The 25,813-nt window shown below is 40.1% G+C and overlaps 1 protein-coding gene across 3 annotated transcripts in view; it reads right to left on the bottom strand.

Moving 5' to 3' along the window:
* The window catches only part of dip2bb (disco-interacting protein 2 homolog Bb), a 51,995-nt gene that overhangs the window by 17,658 nt on the left and 8,524 nt on the right, over positions 1–25,813 (bottom strand). For 2 of the 3 annotated variants that reach the window (XM_059329020.1, XM_059329021.1), the window contains exons 2-13: positions 17,099–17,170; positions 16,010–16,162; positions 11,844–11,969; positions 11,360–11,740; positions 6,113–6,256; positions 5,396–5,515; positions 3,279–3,476; positions 3,000–3,091; positions 2,430–2,540; positions 2,211–2,334; positions 390–499; positions 10–112 (exon numbers count right to left, since the gene is read on the bottom strand). In XM_059329020.1, coding sequence (XP_059185003.1) covers positions 10–112; positions 390–499; positions 2,211–2,334; positions 2,430–2,540; positions 3,000–3,091; positions 3,279–3,476; positions 5,396–5,515; positions 6,113–6,256; positions 11,360–11,740; positions 11,844–11,969; positions 16,010–16,162; positions 17,099–17,170 — 1,734 coding nt within the window. Of the gene's footprint in view, positions 1–9; positions 113–389; positions 500–2,210; positions 2,335–2,429; positions 2,541–2,999; positions 3,092–3,278; positions 3,477–5,395; positions 5,516–5,923; positions 5,942–6,112; positions 6,257–11,359; positions 11,741–11,843; positions 11,970–16,009; positions 16,163–17,098; positions 17,171–25,813 lie in introns of all 3 variants that reach the window. The other variant, XM_059329019.1, reaches the window with a different exon arrangement.

The raw sequence follows: 25,813 nt of genomic DNA, 5'->3' as shown, positions 1-25,813 counted from the left end.
TTCACTCACCCTCACAGTAGTTGCAGGCCTGGGTCAGTGCTTGGCAGTGGGTCAACATGGCTACTTTAGACACAGCCACACCGACCACTGTGCCATCTTTACTCGCCTTGTACTGCACAGAAAAAACACGGGAGAAGCTTGTGAACACGTGAAAACCACGACATGCCTTTATTTTCATATTAACTTTACCAGGCTGCAGGCCATGTTTTAAAGTTCCCAAATCACATTTTGTTCTAATTGTGATCCAACAGACAGTTATACAATATATCCTCTTAAAAGAGAAGAGAAAGTACATCATAAAACCCAACTTCAGAAAATCCATGATATCCCTTTAAAAGCAGCAGCTGGTTGATGCAATCAGCAGAAACACCAGTAAGCAGCTCTGTTACCTCTATATATGCAGGGTCAGTGTTGGCAGTGGGGATGTGCGGCTGCCAGTCTTTGGAAGGCTTCGTCAGGTATTTTGAGTCTGTCACCACCCACTTTAGTCGAGGCCAGCCTATCGGACAAAGGCATCAATAAAGGCATATCAAAGGATTTTACATTATACTTCAGAATATAAAAAAGAGATTCATTTCAAAATGTATACAACGGTTTTGAGATCATGGATGTCTGAAATTAATTGTCATTTCCTCATTAAAACACAGAGTATTTGTAATCTCAGACAGTCTGAAGGTGAGCTGAGATTTAACCAATATAAACTACCACTCAGAAGTTTGGGGTCACTTGGAAATGTCCTTATTTTTGAAAGAAAATCACAATTTCTTAAAATTAAAATAACAGGCTGTTACGGCCCCAGCCGTATAGTCTGTGGTTGTGCTTGTGTCTGTGCGCATGCGTGCGTGTGTGTGTTTGCTCCCTCCCCTCAGGCTGCTGGTGAAGGATGATTCACCACAGGAGCCAATCAGATTTGGCAATTAGTCGTCCACATCTTTCAAAATGCTGGATGGAGCTTCAGTCAAGGAGCGGCTGGATCTGATGTGAACCGTCGCCCAAACCTTTGACTGTGCTCGGCCTTTCGTTGTATTGTACACTGAGATTAGTTGTGGTTGTTCTTTTGTAGGGTGTACCAGTTAAACTGACCCTGGTTTTTGTTGTTATTTTATTTTGTTAAACTTTTAGCCTGAAGGGTAATTTTGTTTGTACATATCTTACTGCTATTTTATTTCTTATTAAAAACACCTCTGTTAAAAACATTACATCTGGTTTATGTTACCTCCTTTTACCCCTTTAAGAGCTGGTGGAGGTAACACAGGCATACATTCTATTAATGTTTAATGTGGTAAATGACTCATAAAGTTGGAAACGGCTGATTTTCTTATTATATCTATTATATTTTGTCAGTAACTTCAGCCAGTGAATACCTGTGGGGTTGACATCGAGGTGGTGCCAAGTTATAATTATCTAGGTGTACACCTCGATAATAAGTTGGACAGGTTGGACAGACTGGTCTAAAGAGCTGGTTCTGTGGTTGGAGCCAGGTTGGACACACTGGAGGAGGTGGTGGAGAGGTGCACTGTCAAGATGTTCGAGGCCATCTTGAAATACCCGGATCATCCACTACACAAAACCTTTATGGACCAAAAAAACAGCAGTGGACGGCTCCTCTCTCTCCGTTGCAGGACGGAGAGATACAGAAGATCCTTCGCTCCTACAGCCATCAGACTGTCTCATTCTTCCAGAGATTTTACCAGACTAATGCAATTTCCCCTCGGGGATAAATAAAGTAATTTTGATTTTGATTTTTTTTTAAATTAAACCATCACTCATGTGTTCCAGTGGCACATTGTGTTAATCCACATTTATAATGTTAAAAGGCTAATTAATCATTAAAACACCAGTGCATTAGATTAGCAGAGCTGAAACTGTATTCAGTGTTCACTGTTTTTTGCTGATTTGAGAAGCAATAAAATGATCCTTCCTCAGGCTAGTTGAGTATCTAGAGGTAAAGTTCGAGATTTGTACAGGTTAAAATTATTATTTCTGCCCTTGTCAATGTCTTTACTATATTTTTGATTCATTCTGTAACTCATTTCATGAATAAAACAGTTTGTTTTCATGGCATTTTCTGGGTGACCCCTAACTTTTGAGTGCTACTGTATTTTACAGCAACATTTCATGAAATAATTAGTTGTTGTTTGTTGTTTTTAATTAAGATACATTTGTAATTATTGAATAAAGTCCAATCATCTCAAAAAGACCTTACTGACCTTTAAACTGCAGAATTTCCCCAGTGGGTGTTTTGGGTAAACCCTTCAGACAGATCTCACTAGTTAGAGCCAAACCAACCCCACAGCTACCAAGCAGAAACCCCACCTGGCTGATACCTGCATCCTAAAACAGCACACACAAAAAAACCCACATCTAGAGTTAAACACAAAAAATAATTCATGTATTCACAAAATGGACATGTTGGAAGGTTTCCTTACTTTGCGAGACAGTGGTACTTCGATAGGTACAGGTATAACTTCAGCTAGGAGACAGCCGTAGAAGGCCACCCAGAACATCCCAGGGTCACTGTTGGGGTACACCAGTGCCACCTGCCAAGACATTAAACTTTCATTACATTCTGATTCAGGACTGACAAATTCTTAGTTGTAATAGTAAGACAAACAAAGACTTGTAACAAAACTACAAGTCTACAGCCATGCTAGCAGATCTGTGAGGCAGTTACTAAGCACAGAGGTAATTTGAGCTAAATGCTAACACCACTATGTGCACAATGACAATGCTAACATGTTTAGCGGGTACATTACCATGTTTATCATCTTTGTTTTACATCTTAGCATGCTAACAATTACTTATTAGCACAAAACACAACATAAAGCTGAGGCTAGTTTTGCTACCAGTTTCTTAAACAAAGACTCATCAGTGGTGCAGAAGTTGCAAATGCACAGGTTTTAATTGCAAGTTGTTGAAGGAAAACCTGCAAGACATTCCTCTGTGCTTAATTTCTATTGTTTGTTATACGTTTGTGTATTGTGGGTCAGCGCTCTCACCCTGTCACCAGGTTTGAGGATTTGCTCGTTCTTGGCGCCCAGTTTGTTCAGGAGGGTGTACGCCAGCTTCACACTGCGACTCCACAGCTTCCCTAAGAGACAGAAGGTAGAGCACAGAGGAGGTGAGTTAGATGGTAGGTTACATGTCTTACAACTGCCAAAAAAATCTCATGTCAAAGGGTTCATGTATCTCTTAATAATTTCAATTTACTTTTGAACTCTTATAGGGAGCTCATGAGAACAAGGTTACATTAGAACATTGACAGTTTTGTGTCTCACCATAAGTCAGCGTATAGAGCGGTTTGCCTGTGATGTCAAGAGCAGTGAGGGCGGGGCTTTTCCCCTGAGTGGCCCCCCAACGGGCCAACGCTGCTTGCAGGGCTGGGGGCCAGTTACTGACCACTCCCAAAGGCTCTCCTTTCACAGGGATGATCTGACGGCCCTCCGGCTTTGGTACATTGGGGTCTGGTGTGGGCACTGCGAGAGACAAAAGGACACTTTTGGGTATGTGACAGATGAATAAGATGTATTATGGAGGCCACCAGGATAAAATGCAGCCCATACTAGGGATGGGCGTTTGGAAGAAACCTGCCAACTCGATTATCTATAACGTTAACGATTAAAAATCGATTAATCGCTGCATGCATACATGTGCAAAATAAAAGATATATATACAGTACTATGCAAAAGCCTGTTTTGATAACTGATGCTTTTATTTTGAAAAGACGAAAAGAGACCTGATCCTGTGGATCGTAAAACTAACTCAACTGAGATTATACTGTAAAGATAACTTGAAGGAGTTCACTGTTTTATGTTTTAGCCCCCGAAGAGGCATGAGGTTCGTTTTTACAGTAATCTTGCATATTTAAATGTGCTTTGTGTTTAAATAAATTTTGGATGAAATGAAACCTAGTAATTCATGCTAGCATGGTTTGATACAGTAAACTAGTTTTGCTCAAAGTAATACTCTTGTATTTCTATGTGTTTTATCATTGTCATTGCAACTTTCAAAGTTTGCAAACTGTAGCTTTGTCCAACTTAATACTCAGCTCACTGGCTTATTGACGTACCGCTGCAGAATTGAACACTCATCGTGTTTCAGTTCAGTGAGTACTGATACGCAGTCATAGATAAAATAAAAAAAATACACAGATCAATTAAAATTTCCACGTGGTCAACCAAATTCTTAGCGACCATTAATCGATCATCGATTAATTATTCCCATCTTTAGCCCACACATTATTATCGGTCTACACAATACATCAGTTTTGCTGATTCAAGTGACTTTCTCTTTCCTGTGTCTCCCCTAATCTGTATTTTTCTCTGCTGTTTGAGTTGTGCAATTATTGAAAAAATGGTTGAAACAATTTAATTCAGATCAAGTCTTCAAGTTACAACAAACCAAGAAGCACCGAAAACATTACTAATAATTATTTTATCAGCTAGGCTTAGGTAAGCTTAGGTTACAGTTAGTTTGTTGACTGTTGCAGCATTGTACTTGACTTGTAGAAAGCAACTCTGTCACTTAGTTATACACCTTTGCATAATTTATTGCTGTTTAAAGTTGTTACAGTTTGCCATAATATACAAAGTTAGTATCATTTAGTGTCAGTTAGGATCAACTGGTGTAGCTGGTGAAGTAACTTGACAAGTTAGCCAACTAACATATCCAGTCAGATAGTATTTTGCTAGTTATAATGTTAGGGAGGAGGCAAGTAAAGGAAATAAGGGGGAAAAAATCAAGTTAAAGTCAGCTTGGGACTGTTTTTTTTTTTAATTCAAAAACCAAACTAAGGTTGCTCTATTAATGGAATGCCCTACTGAGGTTTTCCCACCAATGTCTGTCACATTCCTGTTTGGCCAAATGGGCTTCACTTGAAAAACCTTATATTATATATTTGTGCCTAGGTGGACTCTGTATTGTGGTGGATACTGTTTGTTGGTATTAGCTGACTCAATTTCTAAGCCAATGTTAGTGAGCATTGCACACAATTGGAGCGGTAGAGATGTTAAAGAGAGCCGAGGCATTCAGGGGCACGCATGAACATGACTTCAGTTGGATTTTTCTGGAGAAAATTGACCTGAGTGAGTCCATTACACAGAAATCAGCCCACAGGCTGTTAAAGCCCACTGAAAAGAAATCGAGGATGGTCCAAATTTTTTGTGTTACATTCCATTCACAAATTGATATGACAAAGTGATTATTACTTGTAACTTGCTTCACATAGTACCTTTAACTATAAATAAATGTGTTGAATCTGCAATTCAAACTCAGACTGTGGCATTGTATGATGTAGTCCAGTTTTGGGGGAAAAAAACTTCAATGGCACTTAAGTAGAAATTTAGATGTTGTACATGTTTCCAACATGGTGTTTGAAGTGTTGCCAGCCGCTTACCTTCTACGATCTCCTCTGCATCGTCAGTGAAGAACTCACTGAGTGGCGGCCTCTTGGGCCTCTTCAGGGTGTTGAGCAGCTGCTGGATCTTTGTTGACACTCTGCTGTTCACAGGAACTCCTACAATATGATAAAATACAGTCACACACACAATAACTTGAACATCCAGTGACAAAACACGAAATGTCTAAACTTCTTACCATCTCAAAGTGTGCTGCTTTTATCCCATAACACATGTGACCGTATTTTCTTTAGTAAAGATTGAATTGATAATAACATCTTTTCATATCTTTTGGGAATGAAAAGCAGCACACATAGGTGGCACCAACACGAGGAAAACACAGTGAGAAATAGGGAGAAAGTTTGATTTTTTTGGTTTGGGATCACACGTGAGGATACATTCTGTGAGTGGATGTCGTTTTTGTGGTCATTATTTTTATAATCATTCACTAAAAACAGGAGGGACAGTAAGGGTACGACAGCAGACACAGAAGGCCAAGGACATTATATATTAAGGAGTTTCCTTACTCTGGATATTACCTCTCGCTATCAGCCAGTCAAATAAACATGTGACAGAAAAAGATCAAGAAGAAAAGAAAGCAGTAAAATCTGATTAATGATATGTCACAGTTGGAAGTCAGCACTTATTTCGAAAAGAGAAGAAATCAGTTAGTGGAATCAGATATACAAACAAATAAGAATGTTATGTTGTGTTACCGTCCGCAGTCTCCATCATGCTTGAGCGGCTTTGTCCACGGCTCATCCCTCGGACCGTGTTTGAGGGCAGGTCGACCCGCGAGACTCTGGACGGAGGAGCCACAGCTGTCACATCTGGAGGAGGGGCGCTGTTCTCCGAGGGTGCTGCAGGTGAAGCAAGGGTCTGAATGAAGTCTGAAGTCTGTAGTTTCAGCTTGCTTTCTAATTATAACACCAGGCTGGATATGAATCTTTTCAACCAAACATTGGGTTTTAAAGACAGGTTTTCTTAAAAATAAATACATTTAAAAAAATCAGCCAAACTATAAAATCTATCAACTGTGAAAACACTAGAGGGAGGGATGGGACTTAGCCGTCTAGCTACTGTAAAATCACAACCTAAAGGTGGACTAATTGAGACAGATATTTACTCAGCTTTTTTCTGATATGTCAACACAAAATGATCTATATACAAGAGAAAGGGGAGGTCTAACTTTAACTAGCTGGAATGTGCGTGGACTAAACAACCCGATAAAAAGGGGTAAAATCTTTGCTCATCTTAAATCATTAGCGCCAGATCTGATATTCTTACAAGAAACCCATTTGAAAAAGGACTCTCATACCAGATTAAGGTGTAAATGGATTAATAATATTTTCCACTCATCTTTTAATGCTAAAGCGAGAGGTACAGCGATCATGATAAGGAAAGGCGTCCCCTTCATCCACAAAGACACCATCTCTGATAAGGAAGGTCGCTTTTTGATTGTAACTGGGGAAATATATTCTACACCTCTCACCTTGATGAATATATACGCTCCGAACATAGACAATCCATCATTCTTTCAGAAGGTGATGTCTCTTATACCAGATTTGTCCCAAACTAATTTAATTATCGCAGGAGATTTCAATTGTGTGTTAGATCCGTATTTAGATCGATCTTCCACTCGGAGAATGGAGAAAAGCAACTCAAGTGTCTTTCTTAATACATTTATCAACAATACTAATTTGTCTGACATTTGGAGATCTGCTAATCCGACTGGCAGGGATTACTCCTTTTACTCGGCAAGGCATAACTCATACAGCAGGATAGATTATTTTCTTATAGATGCAAAACTGATGCCATATGCCGTAAATGCGAAATATCACAACATTCTGATCTCAGATCACAGCCCCCTCACGTGCACTTTGAATATTTTAAACATGGCGAAGCCGCAGACAAACTGGAGGCTAAACCCTCTGTTATTAACCGAAAAAGAGTTTTGTGATTATTTAAAAACTCAGATATCCCTCTATTTTGATACTAATGATAATTCAGAAACGACCCCTTCTACTCTCTGGGAGGCATTCAAAAGCTTTTCTTAGAGGCTCTATTATTTCATTTGAAGCATTCAGAAGGAAAAGGAACAAGGCTAGGTTAATTGAACTAGACAACCAAATTAACCTTCTGGATAAAGAGAATGCCCAGACTCCTTCCAGTGATTTACATAAAAAAATATCAGCCTTAAAATATGAATATAACAAGATACTCTCAGCAAGGATTAGCAAGGCATTTTTGTATACTAAACAGAAATATTTTGAGTTTAATGACAAGCCACACAGACTCTTAGCCCGACAACTCAGAAAACAGGAAAATGATCGCACAATACATAAAATTAAATCTGAAAAAGGTGAGGTTCTCATCAAACCCAAGGATATTAACGATCGGTTTCTCCAATTTTATAAAAACTTGTACACTTCCAAAAATGATACAGACTATGTAGCTATGCAGAATTTCTTAGATAAATGTAATCTCTCTCAACTAGATGAACACGAGTCGGCTCAGCTGAACTCTGAAATTTCTATTGAAGAAGTTAAAAAAGCCATCACTTCACTTAAAAGCAATAAAGCCTCTGGCCCTGATGGCCTCCCAGGTGAACTGTATAAAAAATTTAACGAAACTCTTTGCCCTTATCTACATAAGGTGTTTACTCAAGCCCACACCGATGGTGTCCTACCTCCTACCTTAACAGAAGCAGTCATTACTGTTATACATAAAAAGGGTAAGGACCCAGAAGAAGTAGGCTCTTTTCGTCCTATTTCCCTCTTAAACCAAGATGGGAAATTATTTTCTAAAATTTTAGCAAATAGATTGAGCCCCTTTTTAGAGAAATTAGTGCATCCAGATCAGACTGGTTTCATACCTGGCAGAAATTCTTTTTTCAATCTTAGACGATTATTTAACATCGTGTATGCTACAGACAGACCAAAAGAAGAGTTAGCCATTCTCTCACTCGATGCTGAGAAGGCATTTGACCAAGTTGAGTGGCCTTATCTGTTTGAAATTTTAAAAAGATTTAATTTTGGGGAAAAATTTATTTCAATGGTAAAACTTCTCTATAAGGACCCTTGTGCTCAGATACTCACAAACCAAATATTGTCTCCCCGTTTTAATCTATATAGAGGAACGAGACAAGGTGCCCCCTATCGCCCTTGATTTTTGCTTTAGCAATCGAACCCCTTGCCGAGAGTATCCGCTCAGACCCTTTAATTCATGGTTACAACACACAAAAATCTTTAAATAAAATTTCATTATATGCTGATGATGTTTTGTTATTCATCTCTCAGCCGCAAGTCACGATTCCGCAGATACTCGATAAAATCAATTCTTTTGGGACCTTCTCTGGTTTTAGGATAAATTGGAATAAAAGCGAGCTAATGCCCGTACATGTACAGAACAATGCCTGGTTACAGAACCTCCCTTTTCGTATTTCTCCTGAAAAATTTACATATTTAGGAATCCAGATCACAAAGTGCCACTCCCATTTATTTAAGGAGAATTTCCCACCACTGTTGTCTAAATTACAGTCAAAAATACAGTTTTGGAAGTCCTTACCAATATCGTTACTGGGCAGAGTCAATGCTATTAAAATGATTTTCTTGCCCCAGTTACTGTATTTATTTCAGAACATTCCAGTGTTTCTTCCTAAATCCTTCTTTAAGAAAATAGACTTGATCGTGCTCCCTTTCCTTTGGGACTACAAAACTCATAGAATTGGCAAGAAACACCTTTGTAAATCTAAATTGGAGGGGGGCTTGGCACTCCCAAATTTTTTATCATATTATTGGGGCTCACAAATTAGGATTATGGCATACTGGCTGGATGACACAGCAACCCCACCAAACTGGCTCGAATTAGAACAAGAGACATGCCAGCCTAACTCTATGGGTGCCATTCTTCTAGCACCTTGCACTATTGAGAAGTCTTTATACAATTGCAATGTGATGATCCATAGTACAGTGCGCATTTGGAAACAAATTAAGTCACACTTTAAGTTGAAACCTATATGTTATGCACTTCCTATCGCTGGAAACCCTACCTTTCCACCATCCATTATGGATAATACCTTCAATCTCTGGAGGAATACAGGCATCCATACAATAGGAGACCTATACATTAAGGGCATATTCGCATCCTTTGCACAATTACAGAGTAAATATAATCTACCAGGAAGTGGTTTCTTTAGATTTTTGCAAATTAGAGACTATGTGAGAACACATCTGCAAGACTTTGAGACTTTTAAAGGCTCTTGTCTTGATAGATGCCTCCGGCCCATGTCTTGCTCAGAAAAATCGATATCTTATATATATGACACCTTGCAATCTATCAGTCCAGTGAACTCCACCCTAATAAAGACAAAATGGGAGGAAGAGATGGGCACTGAGATCTCGGACACTCTGTGGGAAAAGAGTTTAGAACACACTCACCGATGCTCCAATAATGCCAGGCACCGCCTAATCCAATTTAAAATTTTACATCGTCTTCATTACTCTAAGGAAAGGTTACACAGAATTTACCCTGAGTTGTGCCCTATATGTGAGAGATGCCATGCAACAGACGACACGTTGCTTCACAGCTTTGCTCTGTGTGATAAGGTCAAGGTCTTTTGGTTTAATATCTTCAGTTTAATATCTGAAATACTTCACATACAACTAGATCCTAAACCACTCACCATTATTCTGGGAGTGTTAGATAATGTTAAAAGGTTAAACAACTTCCAACAATGTTTCCTCTCTTATTGTCTCATTGTCGCGAAGAAGTTACTTCTCATGCACTGGAAAAAGAAAGACGCGCCGACCACAAAGATGTGGCTTAGTGATCTTACTAACACTCTCCCTTTAGAGAGAATAAAATATACTCTTATGGATAAACTCCCGCTATTTGACAAAATTTGGTCACCTCTCATTCAGTATCTCACACCTCGTAGTGGCAATTAATTTTTCCCCTTTATTACAACAAATTACTGAATAGACGGTAGGGTACGGCTGGGTGGGTGGATGTGTGGGTAGGTGGGGATATTTGCTTAGGTTTTGTCTTTTTAGTTTATCATTTCTTTATCTGTATTTTGCATCCTACATATTTGACTGTTCATTCATTTTCCTTTGTTATATCATAAAACAAAAGAGGGCGCTGTGTCCTGGCTGCACACTTACCTGTATGGATATACATTGCTCACTTGTGCGTTTGTTGTAATTGTGTGACGCTATGACTGTGTGCTCTAATAAAAAAATATTTGAAAGAACTGTGAAAACACTAACTATAGTCAGAATTTCATAAATTTCCAACAGTCCTCTTATATACATGTGACCAATGCGTCTGAAAGTAACCAAATCTAAGCTTAAAATTGTGAGATTTTATTGAAATCACTATATTCTTCATCTCTCATTTAAAATGTTTTCAAAATAAAATGGTTTGCACTGATCAGATCCTGACCTGTATAAAAGATAAATTATCCACTTCTCAGTGTAACCTGGAAGTCATGAATGATTCCACTGAGAACAAAATAACGTGACAAAGAGTCAGTGCAACTTTGACTGAACAGAGCAGAGAGGAGAGGACAAGAGAGGTTGTAAGGAGAGGTTATAAAAATGTCAATAATTCAATAATAATTCAGTAACAGAGCTTTCATGTATATTTTTTTAAATTGATAACACTTGTGGGCACCTGAAAAAATGTTGCATATATAGACATGAAAAAAAACATTTAATAAATATATAAATAAATAATAATAATAATAAATATATATATATTGTATACCCAATTTTTGTATTAAAAAAATAAATAATAATAATTATCAAAAAATTTCAACTTGCAAAAGACACCACCCTAAAACTGCTGGAGACCAGTACCTAGGCAAAATCCTCTCAGTGGAGCAGCAGCTTATCAACAAATACTACTAACATTGGTGGTGTCCATGAATATTTTATTCATAAATTAGCCAAGTGTCTCACCAATGCGACTGTGAGCCAGCATGCCCGTCACGTGGGCCAAGGGCTGAGGCTGGTGCTGAGGCTGGTGCTGAGGCGGGTGCTGAGGCTGGTGCTGAGGCGGGTGCTGAGGCTGGTACTGCGGTTGGTACTGAGGCTGATACTGAGGTTGGTACTGCGGCTTGTACTGGGGCTGAGGCTGAGGCTTAGGCTGGCTCTGAGGCTGCGGCTTGGCCTCTCCGTGGGACAAGGTGGAGGAGGCTGAGGAGGAGGTGGAGGAACCCTGGACAGTGCGGTTGATCCAAGAGTCCGGGCTCTGCAGGTTGGGGTTGACCATAGGCGGAGGAGCGACCACTGAGGACTGCCTGCGTACAGCCGTCTCATCTTCAGAACCTGATGAGGAGTCTGAGAGCAAGAGAGAGCATAAAGGATAAATATCCAGCATTGTATCCTTCTGACATATGGCCAGTTAATATGAGCAGGAGGACTGTCCTTCCCCCTGTCCTACCTGGTGGTGTGCGGGTGTCGATGGGAGATGGGACATAGGTGGAGCGTCGTTTGGTAGGCATGGGCAGAGCCATCTTCTCCTCTTTATGTTTAGCCAGGGCAGCTTGTACTGCCTCAGTGTGGATATCTGCATGGACGGAAAACAATACACACAGTTAGAAGTTGCAGGTCTTGATCTGATTCAAAGCAACAACAACAAGAAACAACTAGAAAAAACAATACAGCTTTAAAAATTACTGTTTTCCTTACTGAACTTTTTCCTTCTTTGTATATTGCCTTATTAAGTCATTTAAAAATGCATAATTTCCCTGACTGCTGCTGCTTTTATAGTATTAATACATCATTTGAACTGTGCTGTGAGTCCAAAAGATCAGTGGGTCGCAAACACAGACTGTATATAAAGATGGATGGCCTGATAGCTCTCCATGAGTGAAGCCAAAACATCCCGCCCCGTCCATGTAAATGGATAGGTCGTGAGCCAAACTAAAAATAATAAGTCTAATACATTTTTCCCAAAGATGGTTTCTGTCATTTTAGGTCATTCCTATCACAAATTAATTTTGTTCATTAAGTTTGGTACAGTGTTATTTTATTTTAATTTGTCATTTGATTCTATAAAACAGGGGTGTAACATCAGAGCACAATGCAAGTTGTCAATTAGGGGATTGGTTCGGGCGGGTGTTTTGGGCAGGAACTTGATAGCGCGGGTCAATACTGCACAGACACTGGCTCCAAATGATGTCACCAATGCAAGATGGCAGCGGCCGTATCAGGGATGTTTTGGCTTCATTTTTTTTTTTTACCGATTCTTCCATTCTTTAAACAATTTATGGTCCCAACTAAGGAGATTTACACCCCCAAAAGAAAAACAAACATCTGCTAAACTAATTGTTTATTTTGCTCAAAACATTTTCAAATAAACAATCCAAAAAGGAAAAAAATCCCTGGTTACTATGCTCTGACAAATCCATTCTCTGAAATGGTAAGATAAAAATTGTGGGTACCACTGATTCATTCCTCTCTGGTCATTTTTTACAGCGCCATTTCAGGATGCGTCAGTGAGGCTTTGCTGATGAGGAAACAGCTAATCAATCCGGAAAAAATCTTAAGAAGATGGCTGTGTTTTCCCCTGAAACAGGAAACCAAGACGGGAGGAGAGAGCCAAGATGTGTATAAGCCCACACGCTTGCCTACACACAGTAATAAATGCAGAGATACTTTCACTTGATGACACACACAGGCACATTAAAAAAGGACCACGTGAACAGCCACACATTCAGACTATGTAACAAAACATGTGCAACAAAAGCCCACTCACTGACAAATCACATCTATTAACTCAGGGGACAACACTTCCATTCAACACACTTAAATAAATCATCAAGCACAGCTCATCACACAGCAGCAGCAGAAGGGACCATAATTACATAACTGGCATTCTGCTGAACAGATTGCTCAGGGCTAAATCATCTTCATAATGTGCCATCGTCCACCTTCACACAGGGGCGTCAGGAGAGGCTGACTCCTTACACATGTCTGGCAGGATGAGGGCTGTCTCTGTGGCTATAAGCATGGTGAGGTGTGTGGAGGCTAGCGGTGTGTTTTACACCAGCTCTAATTAACACTGTGATGTATGGGCTTAATCTGGCTCTATCTTTCATACAGGAATGTTTATTATTACACATTTGAATTAGTGGAATCATTTACACATGTGTAACTCTTGAGGCAGCAGCATAAAACCAGCCAATATTGTCCAACCCGAATTCCCAAAAAGTTAGGATGTTGTCTGTGATAATTTGCTTTTTGAAAGATATTCAATTGAAAACTGTACAAAGACAGAATATTGTATGTTCAAACTGCTAAACATCTTCAAAATATCATTCTGAATTTGATGCATAATGTTTTAATTAACGTTTTACACAGTGTACAGTTTGGAATCAGGCTTGTATCTTGGTGAATGCTTTTCTGACAGACAATTTGTTAAAGAGGTGCAATAACTGGAGGAAACGAGAGGAGATGAGAAGCAATTAAATTAAGGTTGTTATGTACTTTCTCTGCAGCCCATAAAATGATAAGTGTTTTAATTTCTTCTGTTTGTCGTTGCTTCAGTATTTTGCCATTTCTTCTCATCTGTTAAAGCTCTTTGGAGAGCTTTAGGCTCTTTGCTTTATGGGATTTTTCTTTTTCAATCGAACAAAGTTATACAAACACACAATCCAGTTTCGACAACAGTTTTCTTTTAAATACACACATTCCAGTTTTTAGATATTTTCCCTTCAAAGTCTACAAGATAATTTATTTTTTACTGTATAGACTTATCTTACTTCCCTTTCCTTTTCCTCAAAATTTTACACCACCTTCTTATCCGGCCTCTCATATTCAGTCAGGTCATGCATTGTAAATTCTCTTGACCAACCAATCTGTACTCCACTTTCACCATCCAACTTTCCACATTTAAACCCACTCCCTATTGGTACCTTTGTGGGTCACTTTTAAAATGTTTCAGTTTTTAGCCACACTGGCAGTTTAGCTCTAGGGATGGCATTAGTTGTCTGTCTGTACGGACTAAAATATCTCATCATCTTTTGGATGACTTGCCAAGACATTTTGTACAAACATTTGTAGTTCACGGAGGATGATTCTTACAGACTTTGGTGATCCCCCAATCTTTCCTCTAGAGCTATCATCAGGTCAAATGTTATCTTTGTCAGATTTTTTTGGTTTAAAAGCAAAAACATGCAGCACTAATGACATTCCCATCCAACCTGAGCTCTACTTTGTATTTAGGGTTAATTAGCAAGCATTCTAACCATTGCAGACCTCTAGTACACATTAGCTTGAGAGTATATTCAGAGCTTCACTCCTCACAGCCGACACGTTAGCCTCCGGAGCATTTATGCTTTGCCACTTGGATCATGTGTAAAATAGGGGCATATTGTACTCAACTGCAAAACTTTATGGGCGGGTTTGTGCTGCAATATCAATAGCGAAATATCCTTTGTGAATTATTCCTTTAGACAGGGAAGATAGCAGTATATTGGATGTTCAGTCCATTTACTACACTTAAGTAATTGATTCAGCAAAATGATGATTATTCATATGTGTCTGCAATCCTAATTTGCTGCTCATTATTGATTGCATCAAGAGCAGTGAATGACTGAGTATTAGGGATTTCACTTTGCTGATGACGACAGGCCTTCCTGCTCATTTTGAGAGCAGCCTGGTTTAAATGGTGCTTTTAGTGCACTTGAAGTTAAATGGACAGCTCATTATACGGCAAATGGCTCATCATTCCTCTTGTCTTTAGTCTTTGCTCTTCTCCTCCAGGCCGTCTCCTTCAACCCGTCAGTCCTACAAAACTTTACTTCTACCCTGCACATTAAAACACAAGACAATGATGCACTTCTTTCCCCTCAGTCCACTCTTGATACATTGTGCCCATCTCAATTTGGTCTCTATTTTTTCCTGCCCTAATCCTCTCTCTGTTGAATCCCCCTTTCCCAATCTCCTTCTGAATCCTTCAATCAGATAAAAAAAAGTATTCTGTTACTGGTCAGATTTTCTATGAGCACGAAGGATCCACCACTCCACTCCGACAGACTTCGGATAAGTCAGCCGGGTATTCAGCATGCTGGAGTGTGAAGGTGTTTCACATGAGAGGCCAGCATTTTTGAAAAGGCAAGCAAGAAGACAGAATTAAGGAAAGAAACAGCAGGGTATGGGCCTGCAGGGAGGATGCTTTTACAGTCTGAACCTCAGCTAACAGACACTAACATCCTCCTCACATGCTCTTTCACCTCGACTCTCTACTCTGTTTTCCTTCATCCTCGTCAGCGTCAGGTTTTCCCCTCCAGATCAGTATCCCCAGTTCTCCTCACTCATAACCACGCAGTGACATCACTCTGCTTTCACAGACTGGGGGTCCTCACTGAGGGGCTTCCCAGCTGCAGGGCTGTACTGCCGTCTGTCTTTCATACACACACACACAAACACACTTCTTTAATTGGTCCCTTTGAAAGAGCCCAGTGTTTGAGCAGAAAAACACGCTGGCGCAACAAGTGGAGCGGATGTGGGCTAATTTGAGCGTAACTGTATGTCCTCAGTGCACCAGAAGTGTCTTACATTTTGGGGAAAATGTCACGCTGAATGTAGTTTTTTGGTTCTGACCTGATCTGTAGCGGTCATCCCTGGTTCCTCCACTACGATGCGTTCTGCGTGAGCGACGTTCTCTGTAACGGGACGAGCTGGAGGGTGGAGGGGCGTGGCTGGAGGAGGAGCTGGGAGCGGGAGGCTGCGCGTCATTCCTACGCGGCGGCTCCACTGGCAAATAAACACAACAAACATTTATTAATTGATTGTTTTGTCAAGACAAGAGAATATTGTTTTTTTATAGTGCAGTCTCATTCCTTGCATTAACAGGATCAGCCAACATTTCTGTCACCTAGGGTTAGGGTTATTCTTGCCTTTTAGAGGAAAATCAATGTTCACACTAAAATAAGAAGAGAGTTGTGGAATGAAACGCTCACTAAAAAGGGAAGACTTCTGAAAATGTTTTCATAAATTCTGCAATTTTTTTGAGAACATGCACTTAAAGCAACTATAAGGAGTGTGAAACAGTCGCAGTTTACTACTGATGCCTTTATATGAACTATATGAGCAAATAAAACCATTAGCAAGAAGATTATTCTTAATTTGCAGTTACTGGGACCGGAACGAAATCAGGCGAAGCGATCAGCATTCCACAGACAAGAAGAGAATGTGTTAACATTTACATTAATGAAAAGAGTGCCTAACAAACATGGGTTCTTATGTTTTGAGATGTTTAAAGTAATGAAAAAATATCTGTGGAGCTCAAACTTTTGTGGCTGTATCCAATTTTTTATTCTGAAGTGCCATATTTTCAATGCTTGATTCTAAAGTACATCAAAAGATCACATTAGGTAGCCTATCACACTGACCACTTGCATGACCTAAAAGCACTTAGGTCCTAATGGACTCAAACTTAACCCACAGAACTTACTCTTGCTATGTTTCTTGACTTCATCTTTGCTTGTGTTGTATTAACTCTCAATTGTATGTCGCTTTGGATAAAAGCGTCTGCTAAATGACATTGTGTTGTAGATTGTAAATCAGAGCTATACTAGATAAAACTGATCACATTTCTGCTTTCAGTTAGTTTAAGAATGACATGGTGTTTCTAAAGTAAAGTATAAAATAAAATTAAAAGGATTAATGTTGCAGAGGTATGTTTTTTACCTGGAGTGTGGATGATGAAGGGAGCCAGGAGTTTTGTCCTTTTCTTCTCATAGCCCTTCTGTGTAATGTCACCTGGAAAAGATCACAGAGAAGAAGAGTGACTTCACTTAGAGACCAGGCATGATGGCGCAAGGTCAATTTATATTTGATGGGATTAGAATAAGCACAAATTCACTCACAGTGTTAACAGCACTCACATTCAACATCTTTTTTCCATTCTGTGTTACATAACAGATATTTATATATTCTTGCTAAAATGTAATTTTATGAGTAAAAAAGATTAATCTAAATATGACTCTAATGCTTTACTAAGGGCCAAGTGTCAAATTTTTCATAGTTTGGTAATACTCTGAACACTTCTGGAATGATCACCACATCTTCAAACACAACAATGGTATTAGAGCAACAGAGAGGAGAGAGATAGGTGAAATAAAAACTAAACTTTGTAAAAGGAGGAGATGTAAACACAGATGGATGCACACAGTTGTTGCAGTAATCTCCGGAGATGGCTGAGGGCGGCAAAGATGTGGCTCGGTTCCAGCCTCAAGTAAAGCACGAAGGCAAAAACAAAACAGGACTAAATTTGGAAACATACGGAAGCGTGGGCAAAGGATGGGATGATTCAGAGACGCAGAGAGAAAACAGAGAGGCATGAAAGCAGAGGATAAGAAAGGTGGGAGACACTCAGAGATAAAACGGGAAAATGATGAGTGCAGAGAGGAAGAAGAGACCAAAAAGGGTGAGTGGTGAGTGGTGGTGCATCCAGAGGACCGAAAGAGGAATCTCCAATCATAAGTGCTAGCAGATCAAAATGTCCCTCTTGTCCCCCCTGCAGACAACCCATCTGCATCCTCGTCCAACACCACCAGACACAACACAGGCAGACTGAGCTTCTCCACTGGATGCAGTGACTCTGCCAAATTCCTCTGTGGGCAAATCTGTCAGATTTTAGACACGTACTGAAAATCCATCTGGAGAGCCTGTACTCACTTTTCCAGCAACTGTGCTGAGCAGTGATGACTCATTCAGTATGTCCGCCAATGGCTGCCGGCCACTCTCAAACCTTCCTTTCATCATGACAACTGGATAACACAATGACTTAGTAAAACAGTCAAAACTGTAAAACAGTCAAAACTGTAAACTAAATAAACCTATCTCTATAATGACCCTGGGTTGTTCACACTCCCAATGGTATCGGCCGGTCTGATGATCCTATTTTGTGACCAGCAGGGACTCTTCTGCAGTTGTATTATCTCCTGGAGCTCCGACTGTTAATCCCTGATTTGAAAATTAGGATGCTGAGATGCACAGTGGTGAAGACAATAGAGATTAGATGAGTATTTCTTGGCAACACTGACCCGGGTGAACAACAACTGCAAGGCAAACTAAATAGTTAAATCTATTCAATATATTATTTAAAACATATCACAATATTAAATGCACAATATGTAATTTTCTGCTGCTAGGGTATTCTCAATCAAAGCAATAACAAAAGACGTTCGAGTTTAGTGATGTTGTCTAGTAGCAAGAGATGATGGGAGTTGTTGTTTTCACCACCACTGCTATGATTCCTTTAGTGTTCATAATTAAGGAGGTTTTTACCAAAAGTCAAATTATCTACAGAGGTGTCCTCCTCTCCAAAACAAACGGACCACATCATTTAAACCCCAAAAATGAATTGAATAAGGCAGTTTCCCGTTAAAAAAAATTGTTTTTCTGTGACACTCTGTGCCCTTCTTTTGTTATTTTTCAATACAATTTGCTAAGACTCTCTACTTTTGGAAGACAGAAATAGGAAAATAACATATGATCATATCATCTCAAACTCCACAGCAGACAAAACACAGATCCAATTGGATATTTAAACACTGACCGTTCATCTTAGCTTTAAATATCCATAACTTTAAAGGTAATCTTCAGCACAGTAGACAAAACAGGATTTCAGCAAATTGCACATCTACTCAGATAAACCACCACACTGCTGACACAATACAGATGAGCTGACAAAAATGAGAGTGCTCATGTTTGGAGGATATCGCCTGAGAGCCCACTCCAACACAATATCTACTCTGCGACTTTTTTTTTTCTAAGGATAAAAAGGGAAGAAAAGCAAACACTTCCATAAGTAATGCATGAACGGTACAGTTGGCCTCGCTCAGTCACATGATTTATTTTTAGCTCATGTGAACAGGCAGTTTCTCTGCAGAAAGACACACATGGAGAGAGAGAGAGAGAGAGAGAGAGAGAGAGAGAGAGAGAGAGAGAGGGATGGAGTCAGTGATGGGGGAGGGGCTGGCATGGCATTAAATGAATCTCAAAGTAATCACTCTTCCATCTGGATGATTTGAAATTCATCTGCTTTTTTATGGTTGCATCATGAGATCCAGGCTCCAGCAGTGGGAGCTAAAGAGTTAAAACTCTTTGAAGGGGTGACTAGTCTACAGGTGACCAGATCTGCATAATATCAGACAGGAAATGAAAATGTGGCGAAACTAGGATATGAGAAAAATAAAAGGAACCATTATAATATGTTTTATTCAGTGCACTTTGAACAGCCGGAGCTGTATAAAACATATCCTTTTATAGAAATATATTTCAAAACCTTAGATTAGAATCTGCTCACAATTGGCCTTCAATAAACTCAATAAAGAGGCAAAGCACGGCTCCGCTGAGATGATGAGGGCCTCACTCGTTAACCCACTTTCTCACAGCGACCCAGTCACGTCTGTCCTGATGGTGGAGGTTACAATCAAACCATTTCAGGAACAAATGTAACAGTCAGGCTTTGCACGAAGCTGCGAAAGCTCTCCTCTTTCGTCTCGGTTTGACAAATGTGTTGCTGAAGAAGACTCGTTCACCTCAGAGCGTATGTTTTATTTTTCCACTATGTGGAGAGAAACATCAAAGATGTGCCTTCTCCGAGCCCCACACACTCTCACACTCGCTAACCTCAGATTATTTGAATTGCAGCGAGACTGCTCTCTCCTTCTACCCCACAGGCACTCCGTTTGAATAGTAATTAGCTACCGACCTCTATTCTCTTTCCCTGCTTCTTCCCTTTCCCTCGTTGCATCTCACTCGGTTGCTTTCTCAGGATAACAGTTTAAACACATGTCGACACCTGCTCGCTGCAAAATAATCCAGGCACGTCAAAATATAACAGGGAAAACAGGGACTTCCTGCTGTTATCTCACAGAGAACAGACAATGTCAACATGGTTTGAAGATAAGACGCCACACAACATCTCTTCGGGCTCCAAGTCAGATCTTCCAAATAAGTCAGTTGAATTCTAGACTTTGGCTGTGAGACAAGTAAGAGGGTAATATATGAAGGTCCAGGATAAAGGATGCCATATGGCCCTCTGTTTGGTACTGTGCCATCTCTGCATTTGTTGATATGATATAAGTGTGATATTTCCATGAGGAGAGGGGTTGTTACACCCACTGGTGTTTGTGTCTCACAAGCACTGCTACCCCTCTCTTTCTCTGGTTCATTTTTTTCATATTAATTTACATTCTATGTATTATTTTTGTCTGTTTGGTCGTCTGTATTATGTTGGTCTATTCTGTAACACGACATCCACTGCATGTCTGTCTGTGCTGCTTTAGGGATTGCTCCTCAGCTAGGTTTCTTCTATTTTCCTTCTTGTTGAAGGGTTGGTTAAAGGCTTGTTTTTTTATTTTTTGTAGTTTTTGGTCATTTTTCTATGTAGAACAAACACCCTAATGAAACCTCCCAGTTGCCTCCTCTTGCCAGCAGGACAAGCATCTCCCTCAGCCAAAGACCACCCACTCAGTGTGTCCACACACATCAGCCTGACCACAGCTAAAGGACATACAGAATGTGTCCAATAAATAATGTCAGAATGTTTGATTTTATTTCATATCAAACCTGGACAAAATAATCCTGTATACGTTTGGTGGTATCCATAACATTTCTGTCTCTCTCTCTCATGTTTCCTGTAAGGGAGGATGATGTCATGTTCTCCAGTATTTCTCCAGTCTCTCTGACAGAGGTTTCCTAATGAGCAGACAAAAAGCAAATCCAGCTATATTTTTCTTGCAAGGAAAGTGAGATAGAGTGAACAATAACAAACTATACTCACAGTTAAGGTCCTTGGGCCTCATGCAGGACAACTTGCTCTTATTTTGTTAGTATTCATTTCTGGGATTCACTAATGATTTCTTATTTTTGATCAGATTTTATTAGAAAATTTCTCAAAAGCTCGAAATCTTTTTTTCCACAATCCACAAAGTATTTGTCCAACAAGGAAGAAAACATACATTTTAATTTTGAGCAACAGAAAAAAAAGCATGAATATCATAAAATCTAATTTAGGTTGTAATACCAGTTCTGAGGCTACGTAAAGAAATCACAAAATACTTTGATAAAGTTTATTTACCCATACACTGCAAAAAAAGAAAAGTTGGGTGAACTCCAAATTTCAAGGCAACAAACTTCGATAAAAATTTTAAGTTGGACAATTAAACTAAATGTTTTAAATTTTGTTTTTGAGTTTGCTCAACTCTGAATTCAGATTTTTGTCAACTCAACTGTAAATTGTACTAATTTATAATTTTACATTGTAATAACTTTTAATCCTTACTTCTGCTAACTTCTGCAATGTGCTGAATTGGCACGATTGTAACAGCGCTATGAAATGTCAGCTAATGTTGCGACCACAATTTTGAGTTAGCATTGGTACGCTAATGGCTACTCTTGTAGCTGTAACAAGCAGCGCCGCTAGCATGAGTTAGCCGCTAGCATGAGTTAGCCGCTAGCTTTCGCTAATGACCGAATTTCACCGCTTTCCCGCATTTCACAACAAAGAAATAAGAGTTAGCAGAACTATTGTCCCTTGTTTTGAACCCCAACTTAAAGATATAAGTAACAACAACTCACCAACTTGTTTTTGAGCATACAACTGGCTTCCTTTGTTGTGCTAACTTACATTATTGCCCTAAATGTCAATAATTTATATTTCCAAGTTTTACCAACTTAAATCAGTGATTTAAGTTGGCTTTTTTGCAGTGTACACTGAGTTCACCACTGCTTCTTACAGCCTTTTTGTGGTTTGACTTCTCACTTTTTGTCTTTTAACATTCAGAGAAAATATATACGAAATTTAGAAAATTACTGCATGAGGCCCATTGTATAAGCATCTATCTGGTATGACAGTTGTGTGTCTATACATGTGTATACTTGCTGTCCGCCTGTGAATGAGCAAACATCTCAGGGGAGGAGCCGACAGTTTAGGAAGCATGTCCGGACTGCAAGTGTGTCTACAAGAACACACAGGTTAGCGTGTGGTTCACTTATTACTGAGGAGTAATAGTGTTGACCACATTCAAAACTTATTAAATCTTTATCAAACCCCTGAGCATCCAAGCTTACTTATTTCCCTTTCGATCGATTTAAGGTTGGAAAAATCATCTTACATGACAGTTTTGTTCCAGCTCTTCATACAAGCTGTAATGTTTAAACTCAATGAAGCAGTTGAAGTTTATGGATGCATCACTGCATCAAATGTAAATATTCTGTGTACATTTTATACACATTTCACATTATATCTTTTCACCAGGATGTCTTAACAACTGCTCCACTGCCTACAAAATGTCCCTTAATCATTGCTGAGATCAAGACAGTTAAATGTCTTAAGGAGCTGAGTCAGTATAACAAAGGACAATAAAACAGTGTCCCTTTTTTGTCATTGAGATTTACATACAGTAACTGGATAACAAAGTCCTCAACAGCCAAATGAATAAACTCAAGTCACACAAACAGCAGTTTCAATTGTCTCTTCCCAAGTTTCTCAAGGTCATTGTGAAACAGAAAAGGGAAAGAACAACAAAAAATGTCTTAACAAACACATATAAATAGGGAACTATAAACTGATGATTGTGTATTAGAGCAGCAGTTTGAACAAACAGGCCACCCCGGACTCCCACACGGACATTGACACCTCCTTTCTGGACCAAATCAACAACAACAGAGTCACTACCCTTGAAGGTATCACAAGTTCACAACAAAGCACATGCTGTGGATGAACAGAGAAGTCCGATTACTGCTGAAGGCACGTGGCATCTCTTTCAGATCAGGTGATGCTCAGGCCTAGACACTGTAGCGAGCCTTGATGATTCTCTCCCTGTTGCACTGACTCCCACCATCATGAAGTGCTTCAGCTGCTCCTGGCTCACCTCCAAACCAGCCTACCACCCACACTGGAGGCCTTCCAAATTATCAACAGAATACAGAGGACGCCATCACCATTGCGCTACACTATGCCCTCTCCCGCCGGACCTACGTGAGAATGATGTTCACAGACTTCAGTTCATCATTCAACACCGTCATCCCCTCAAAAATGATCACCAAACTATTTTACCTCTGTATCAACACCTCCTTCTGCAACTGGATACCGGACTTCCTAAACAACAGATCAAGGTCTGTTTGATTAGACAACCACACCCCCCCAACCTTCATTCTGAATTCCGGCGTCCCACAGGGCTGTGTGCCGAATCCTCTTCTCCCTCAACAGCAACCCCAATCATGACTGCACGCCTGTACATGGTTTCAACACCCTTATCAATTTCGCAGAAGACACAAAAGTTGTTGGCCTCATCAGCAACAACAATGAGTTAGTGTGCTGACAACGACTTGATCTTCTACACCAAGATGACCAAAGAGGACGTGGAAGTGGACTGCACACACTCCCATCAGTGTCAGTGGGACGGAGGTTGAGCGTGTCCCCAGCTGAAAGTTTCTGGGTTTCCGCATCTTTAAAGACCTCTCTTGGCCCTTTAACACTACAACCCTTGTCAAGAAGGCTAACCACCATCTCCTCCTCCAAAAATGACCAAAGAAAGTTTAATCCCCTTCTCAGATTCTTGAGAATATTTACCACAGCACCATCAAGAACATCCTCACCAACCGCATCACATTATGGATGGCTACTTCTCTATCTCGGGCCAGAAAACACTAAGGAGTGTGGTGAAAAGTGTCCAACATATCACTGGTCCTCCGCATCATACCAATAAGTCAGTCCAGTGCAAGCCGTGTCTGCAGAGGCTGTGTAGAACTGTCAGGAACATCGCTTACCCCAACTACAGGCTTGTGTGTCTGGGAGGCGCTACAGGACTCTCTGTTCCAAGGCCAGAAACCTCAGGGACAGGTTCTCCCCCTCAGTGGCCATCCTGATAAACTCTGCACCAAAGTGACACTACCACCTGGACCCCCAACCCTCCAGACACCCCTGTGCCAAAGTGAAATGTTATCCAATCTAATCCTTCTTTCACCATGCATTACAGGATAAAAGCAGATGTACATGTACATACATATATTGACTCAGACAATAAAACTGGTATAACAGGCATTAGTGACTGAAAGAAGTGCCTTTAAATGAGCCTAAAGCCCTAAGCACACACACACACACACACACACACACACACACACACACACACACACACACACACACCCTGCAGGTCTCAAGTGATTCTTTCCCTCTGGAGTAGCAGGCAGGGTGCGGCCAACTCAGGTAACAGAGTGATTCATGTTCCACTCCACACACTCGTTAAAATCAACTGCGACAGGCAGTGACGACGTCACACACACACACACACACACACACACACACAATTGGCCTTAAGGGTCAGTAGAAGTAATAACAGGGTTTACAAAGCAAAGGAGCAAAGAAATACAGCAAGTCAACTGAAACGAAGCTCCCTTCCTTCTCCTGTCCCCAAATGTTTTCCTTCAGTCTGCACACAGCAGACAGAATGAAAGAAGAGGGCGTGGCTGACACACTACCCTTCACACACACTTCAACACTTAGTGGCAAAGCCGTTACAGGTGGAACCTAACACCTGCAGGAGCAAATTATCCTGTGGGGTTTACACACTGGTATCAAATACTGGGAGTAGGCCATGATGATAATGCAAGCTAAGAGATAGGGATATCTCTGAAGCACGGGAGCAAATTTGGATATTTTGTTTTTTTCTTTATAACTATCACGTGAGGGTTCTATGAGCTGGGGAAAAGATGTAAAAAGCTGCCTCTGGTGAGCAGATTCTGCAGTCAAGTCAAGTCAAGATAATTTGTACAAAAAACTTCCACATTTTTGAAGATTTAAAGAAGAATTTGAAAATGTGAATTTCAGCTATCAGGGCATAAAAAAAAATGAGCTCTTGATCTTCGAGACTTGATAGGCTAAAAATGGCATAGGTTTCAGTTCACTGATTCGAACTGTGACTTTAAACTTAAAACAACCTAAAGCCAGTCTAAATTAATTATGGATTTAAATAATTGTGACACCCCATATCTATAGATTGGGAACAAAACAAAACAACGGTAGGTCCCCTCATTAACTCATAAATATCCAGGTTTATCACCAGGACAGATACTGCATGGTCACTTATTCTCTGCCTTTATGGGTTGATGAGGATTGCATGGACCCACTGGCCTGCATGCTTCCTATGCTTTATGGGTACTGAGGGCTGCAGGTTGCTCCAAATTCAGGCAAGAAACAACTACATCACATTTGGAGCAGCCTTTGGAACAGCACATCTTAGCGAGTGATAACGGGTGGCAGAAACCTCATGTTTCCTCTGTAATGGTTTTAAAAGCTTAGCAGACCATTCAATTGTGTTACTGTACATGCAGCTCCAACATATGGCCGTACTAATCTGGAAAGGCTTTAAGGGGAATCACAAAGTAAAAGTG

This window comes from Centropristis striata, chromosome 3 (assembly GCF_030273125.1).
Source record: "Centropristis striata isolate RG_2023a ecotype Rhode Island chromosome 3, C.striata_1.0, whole genome shotgun sequence".
Taxonomy (NCBI): domain Eukaryota; kingdom Metazoa; phylum Chordata; class Actinopteri; order Perciformes; family Serranidae; genus Centropristis; species Centropristis striata.
The sequence above is the reverse complement of the archived record's forward strand: the minus strand, read 5'-3'. Positions and strand labels throughout refer to the sequence as shown.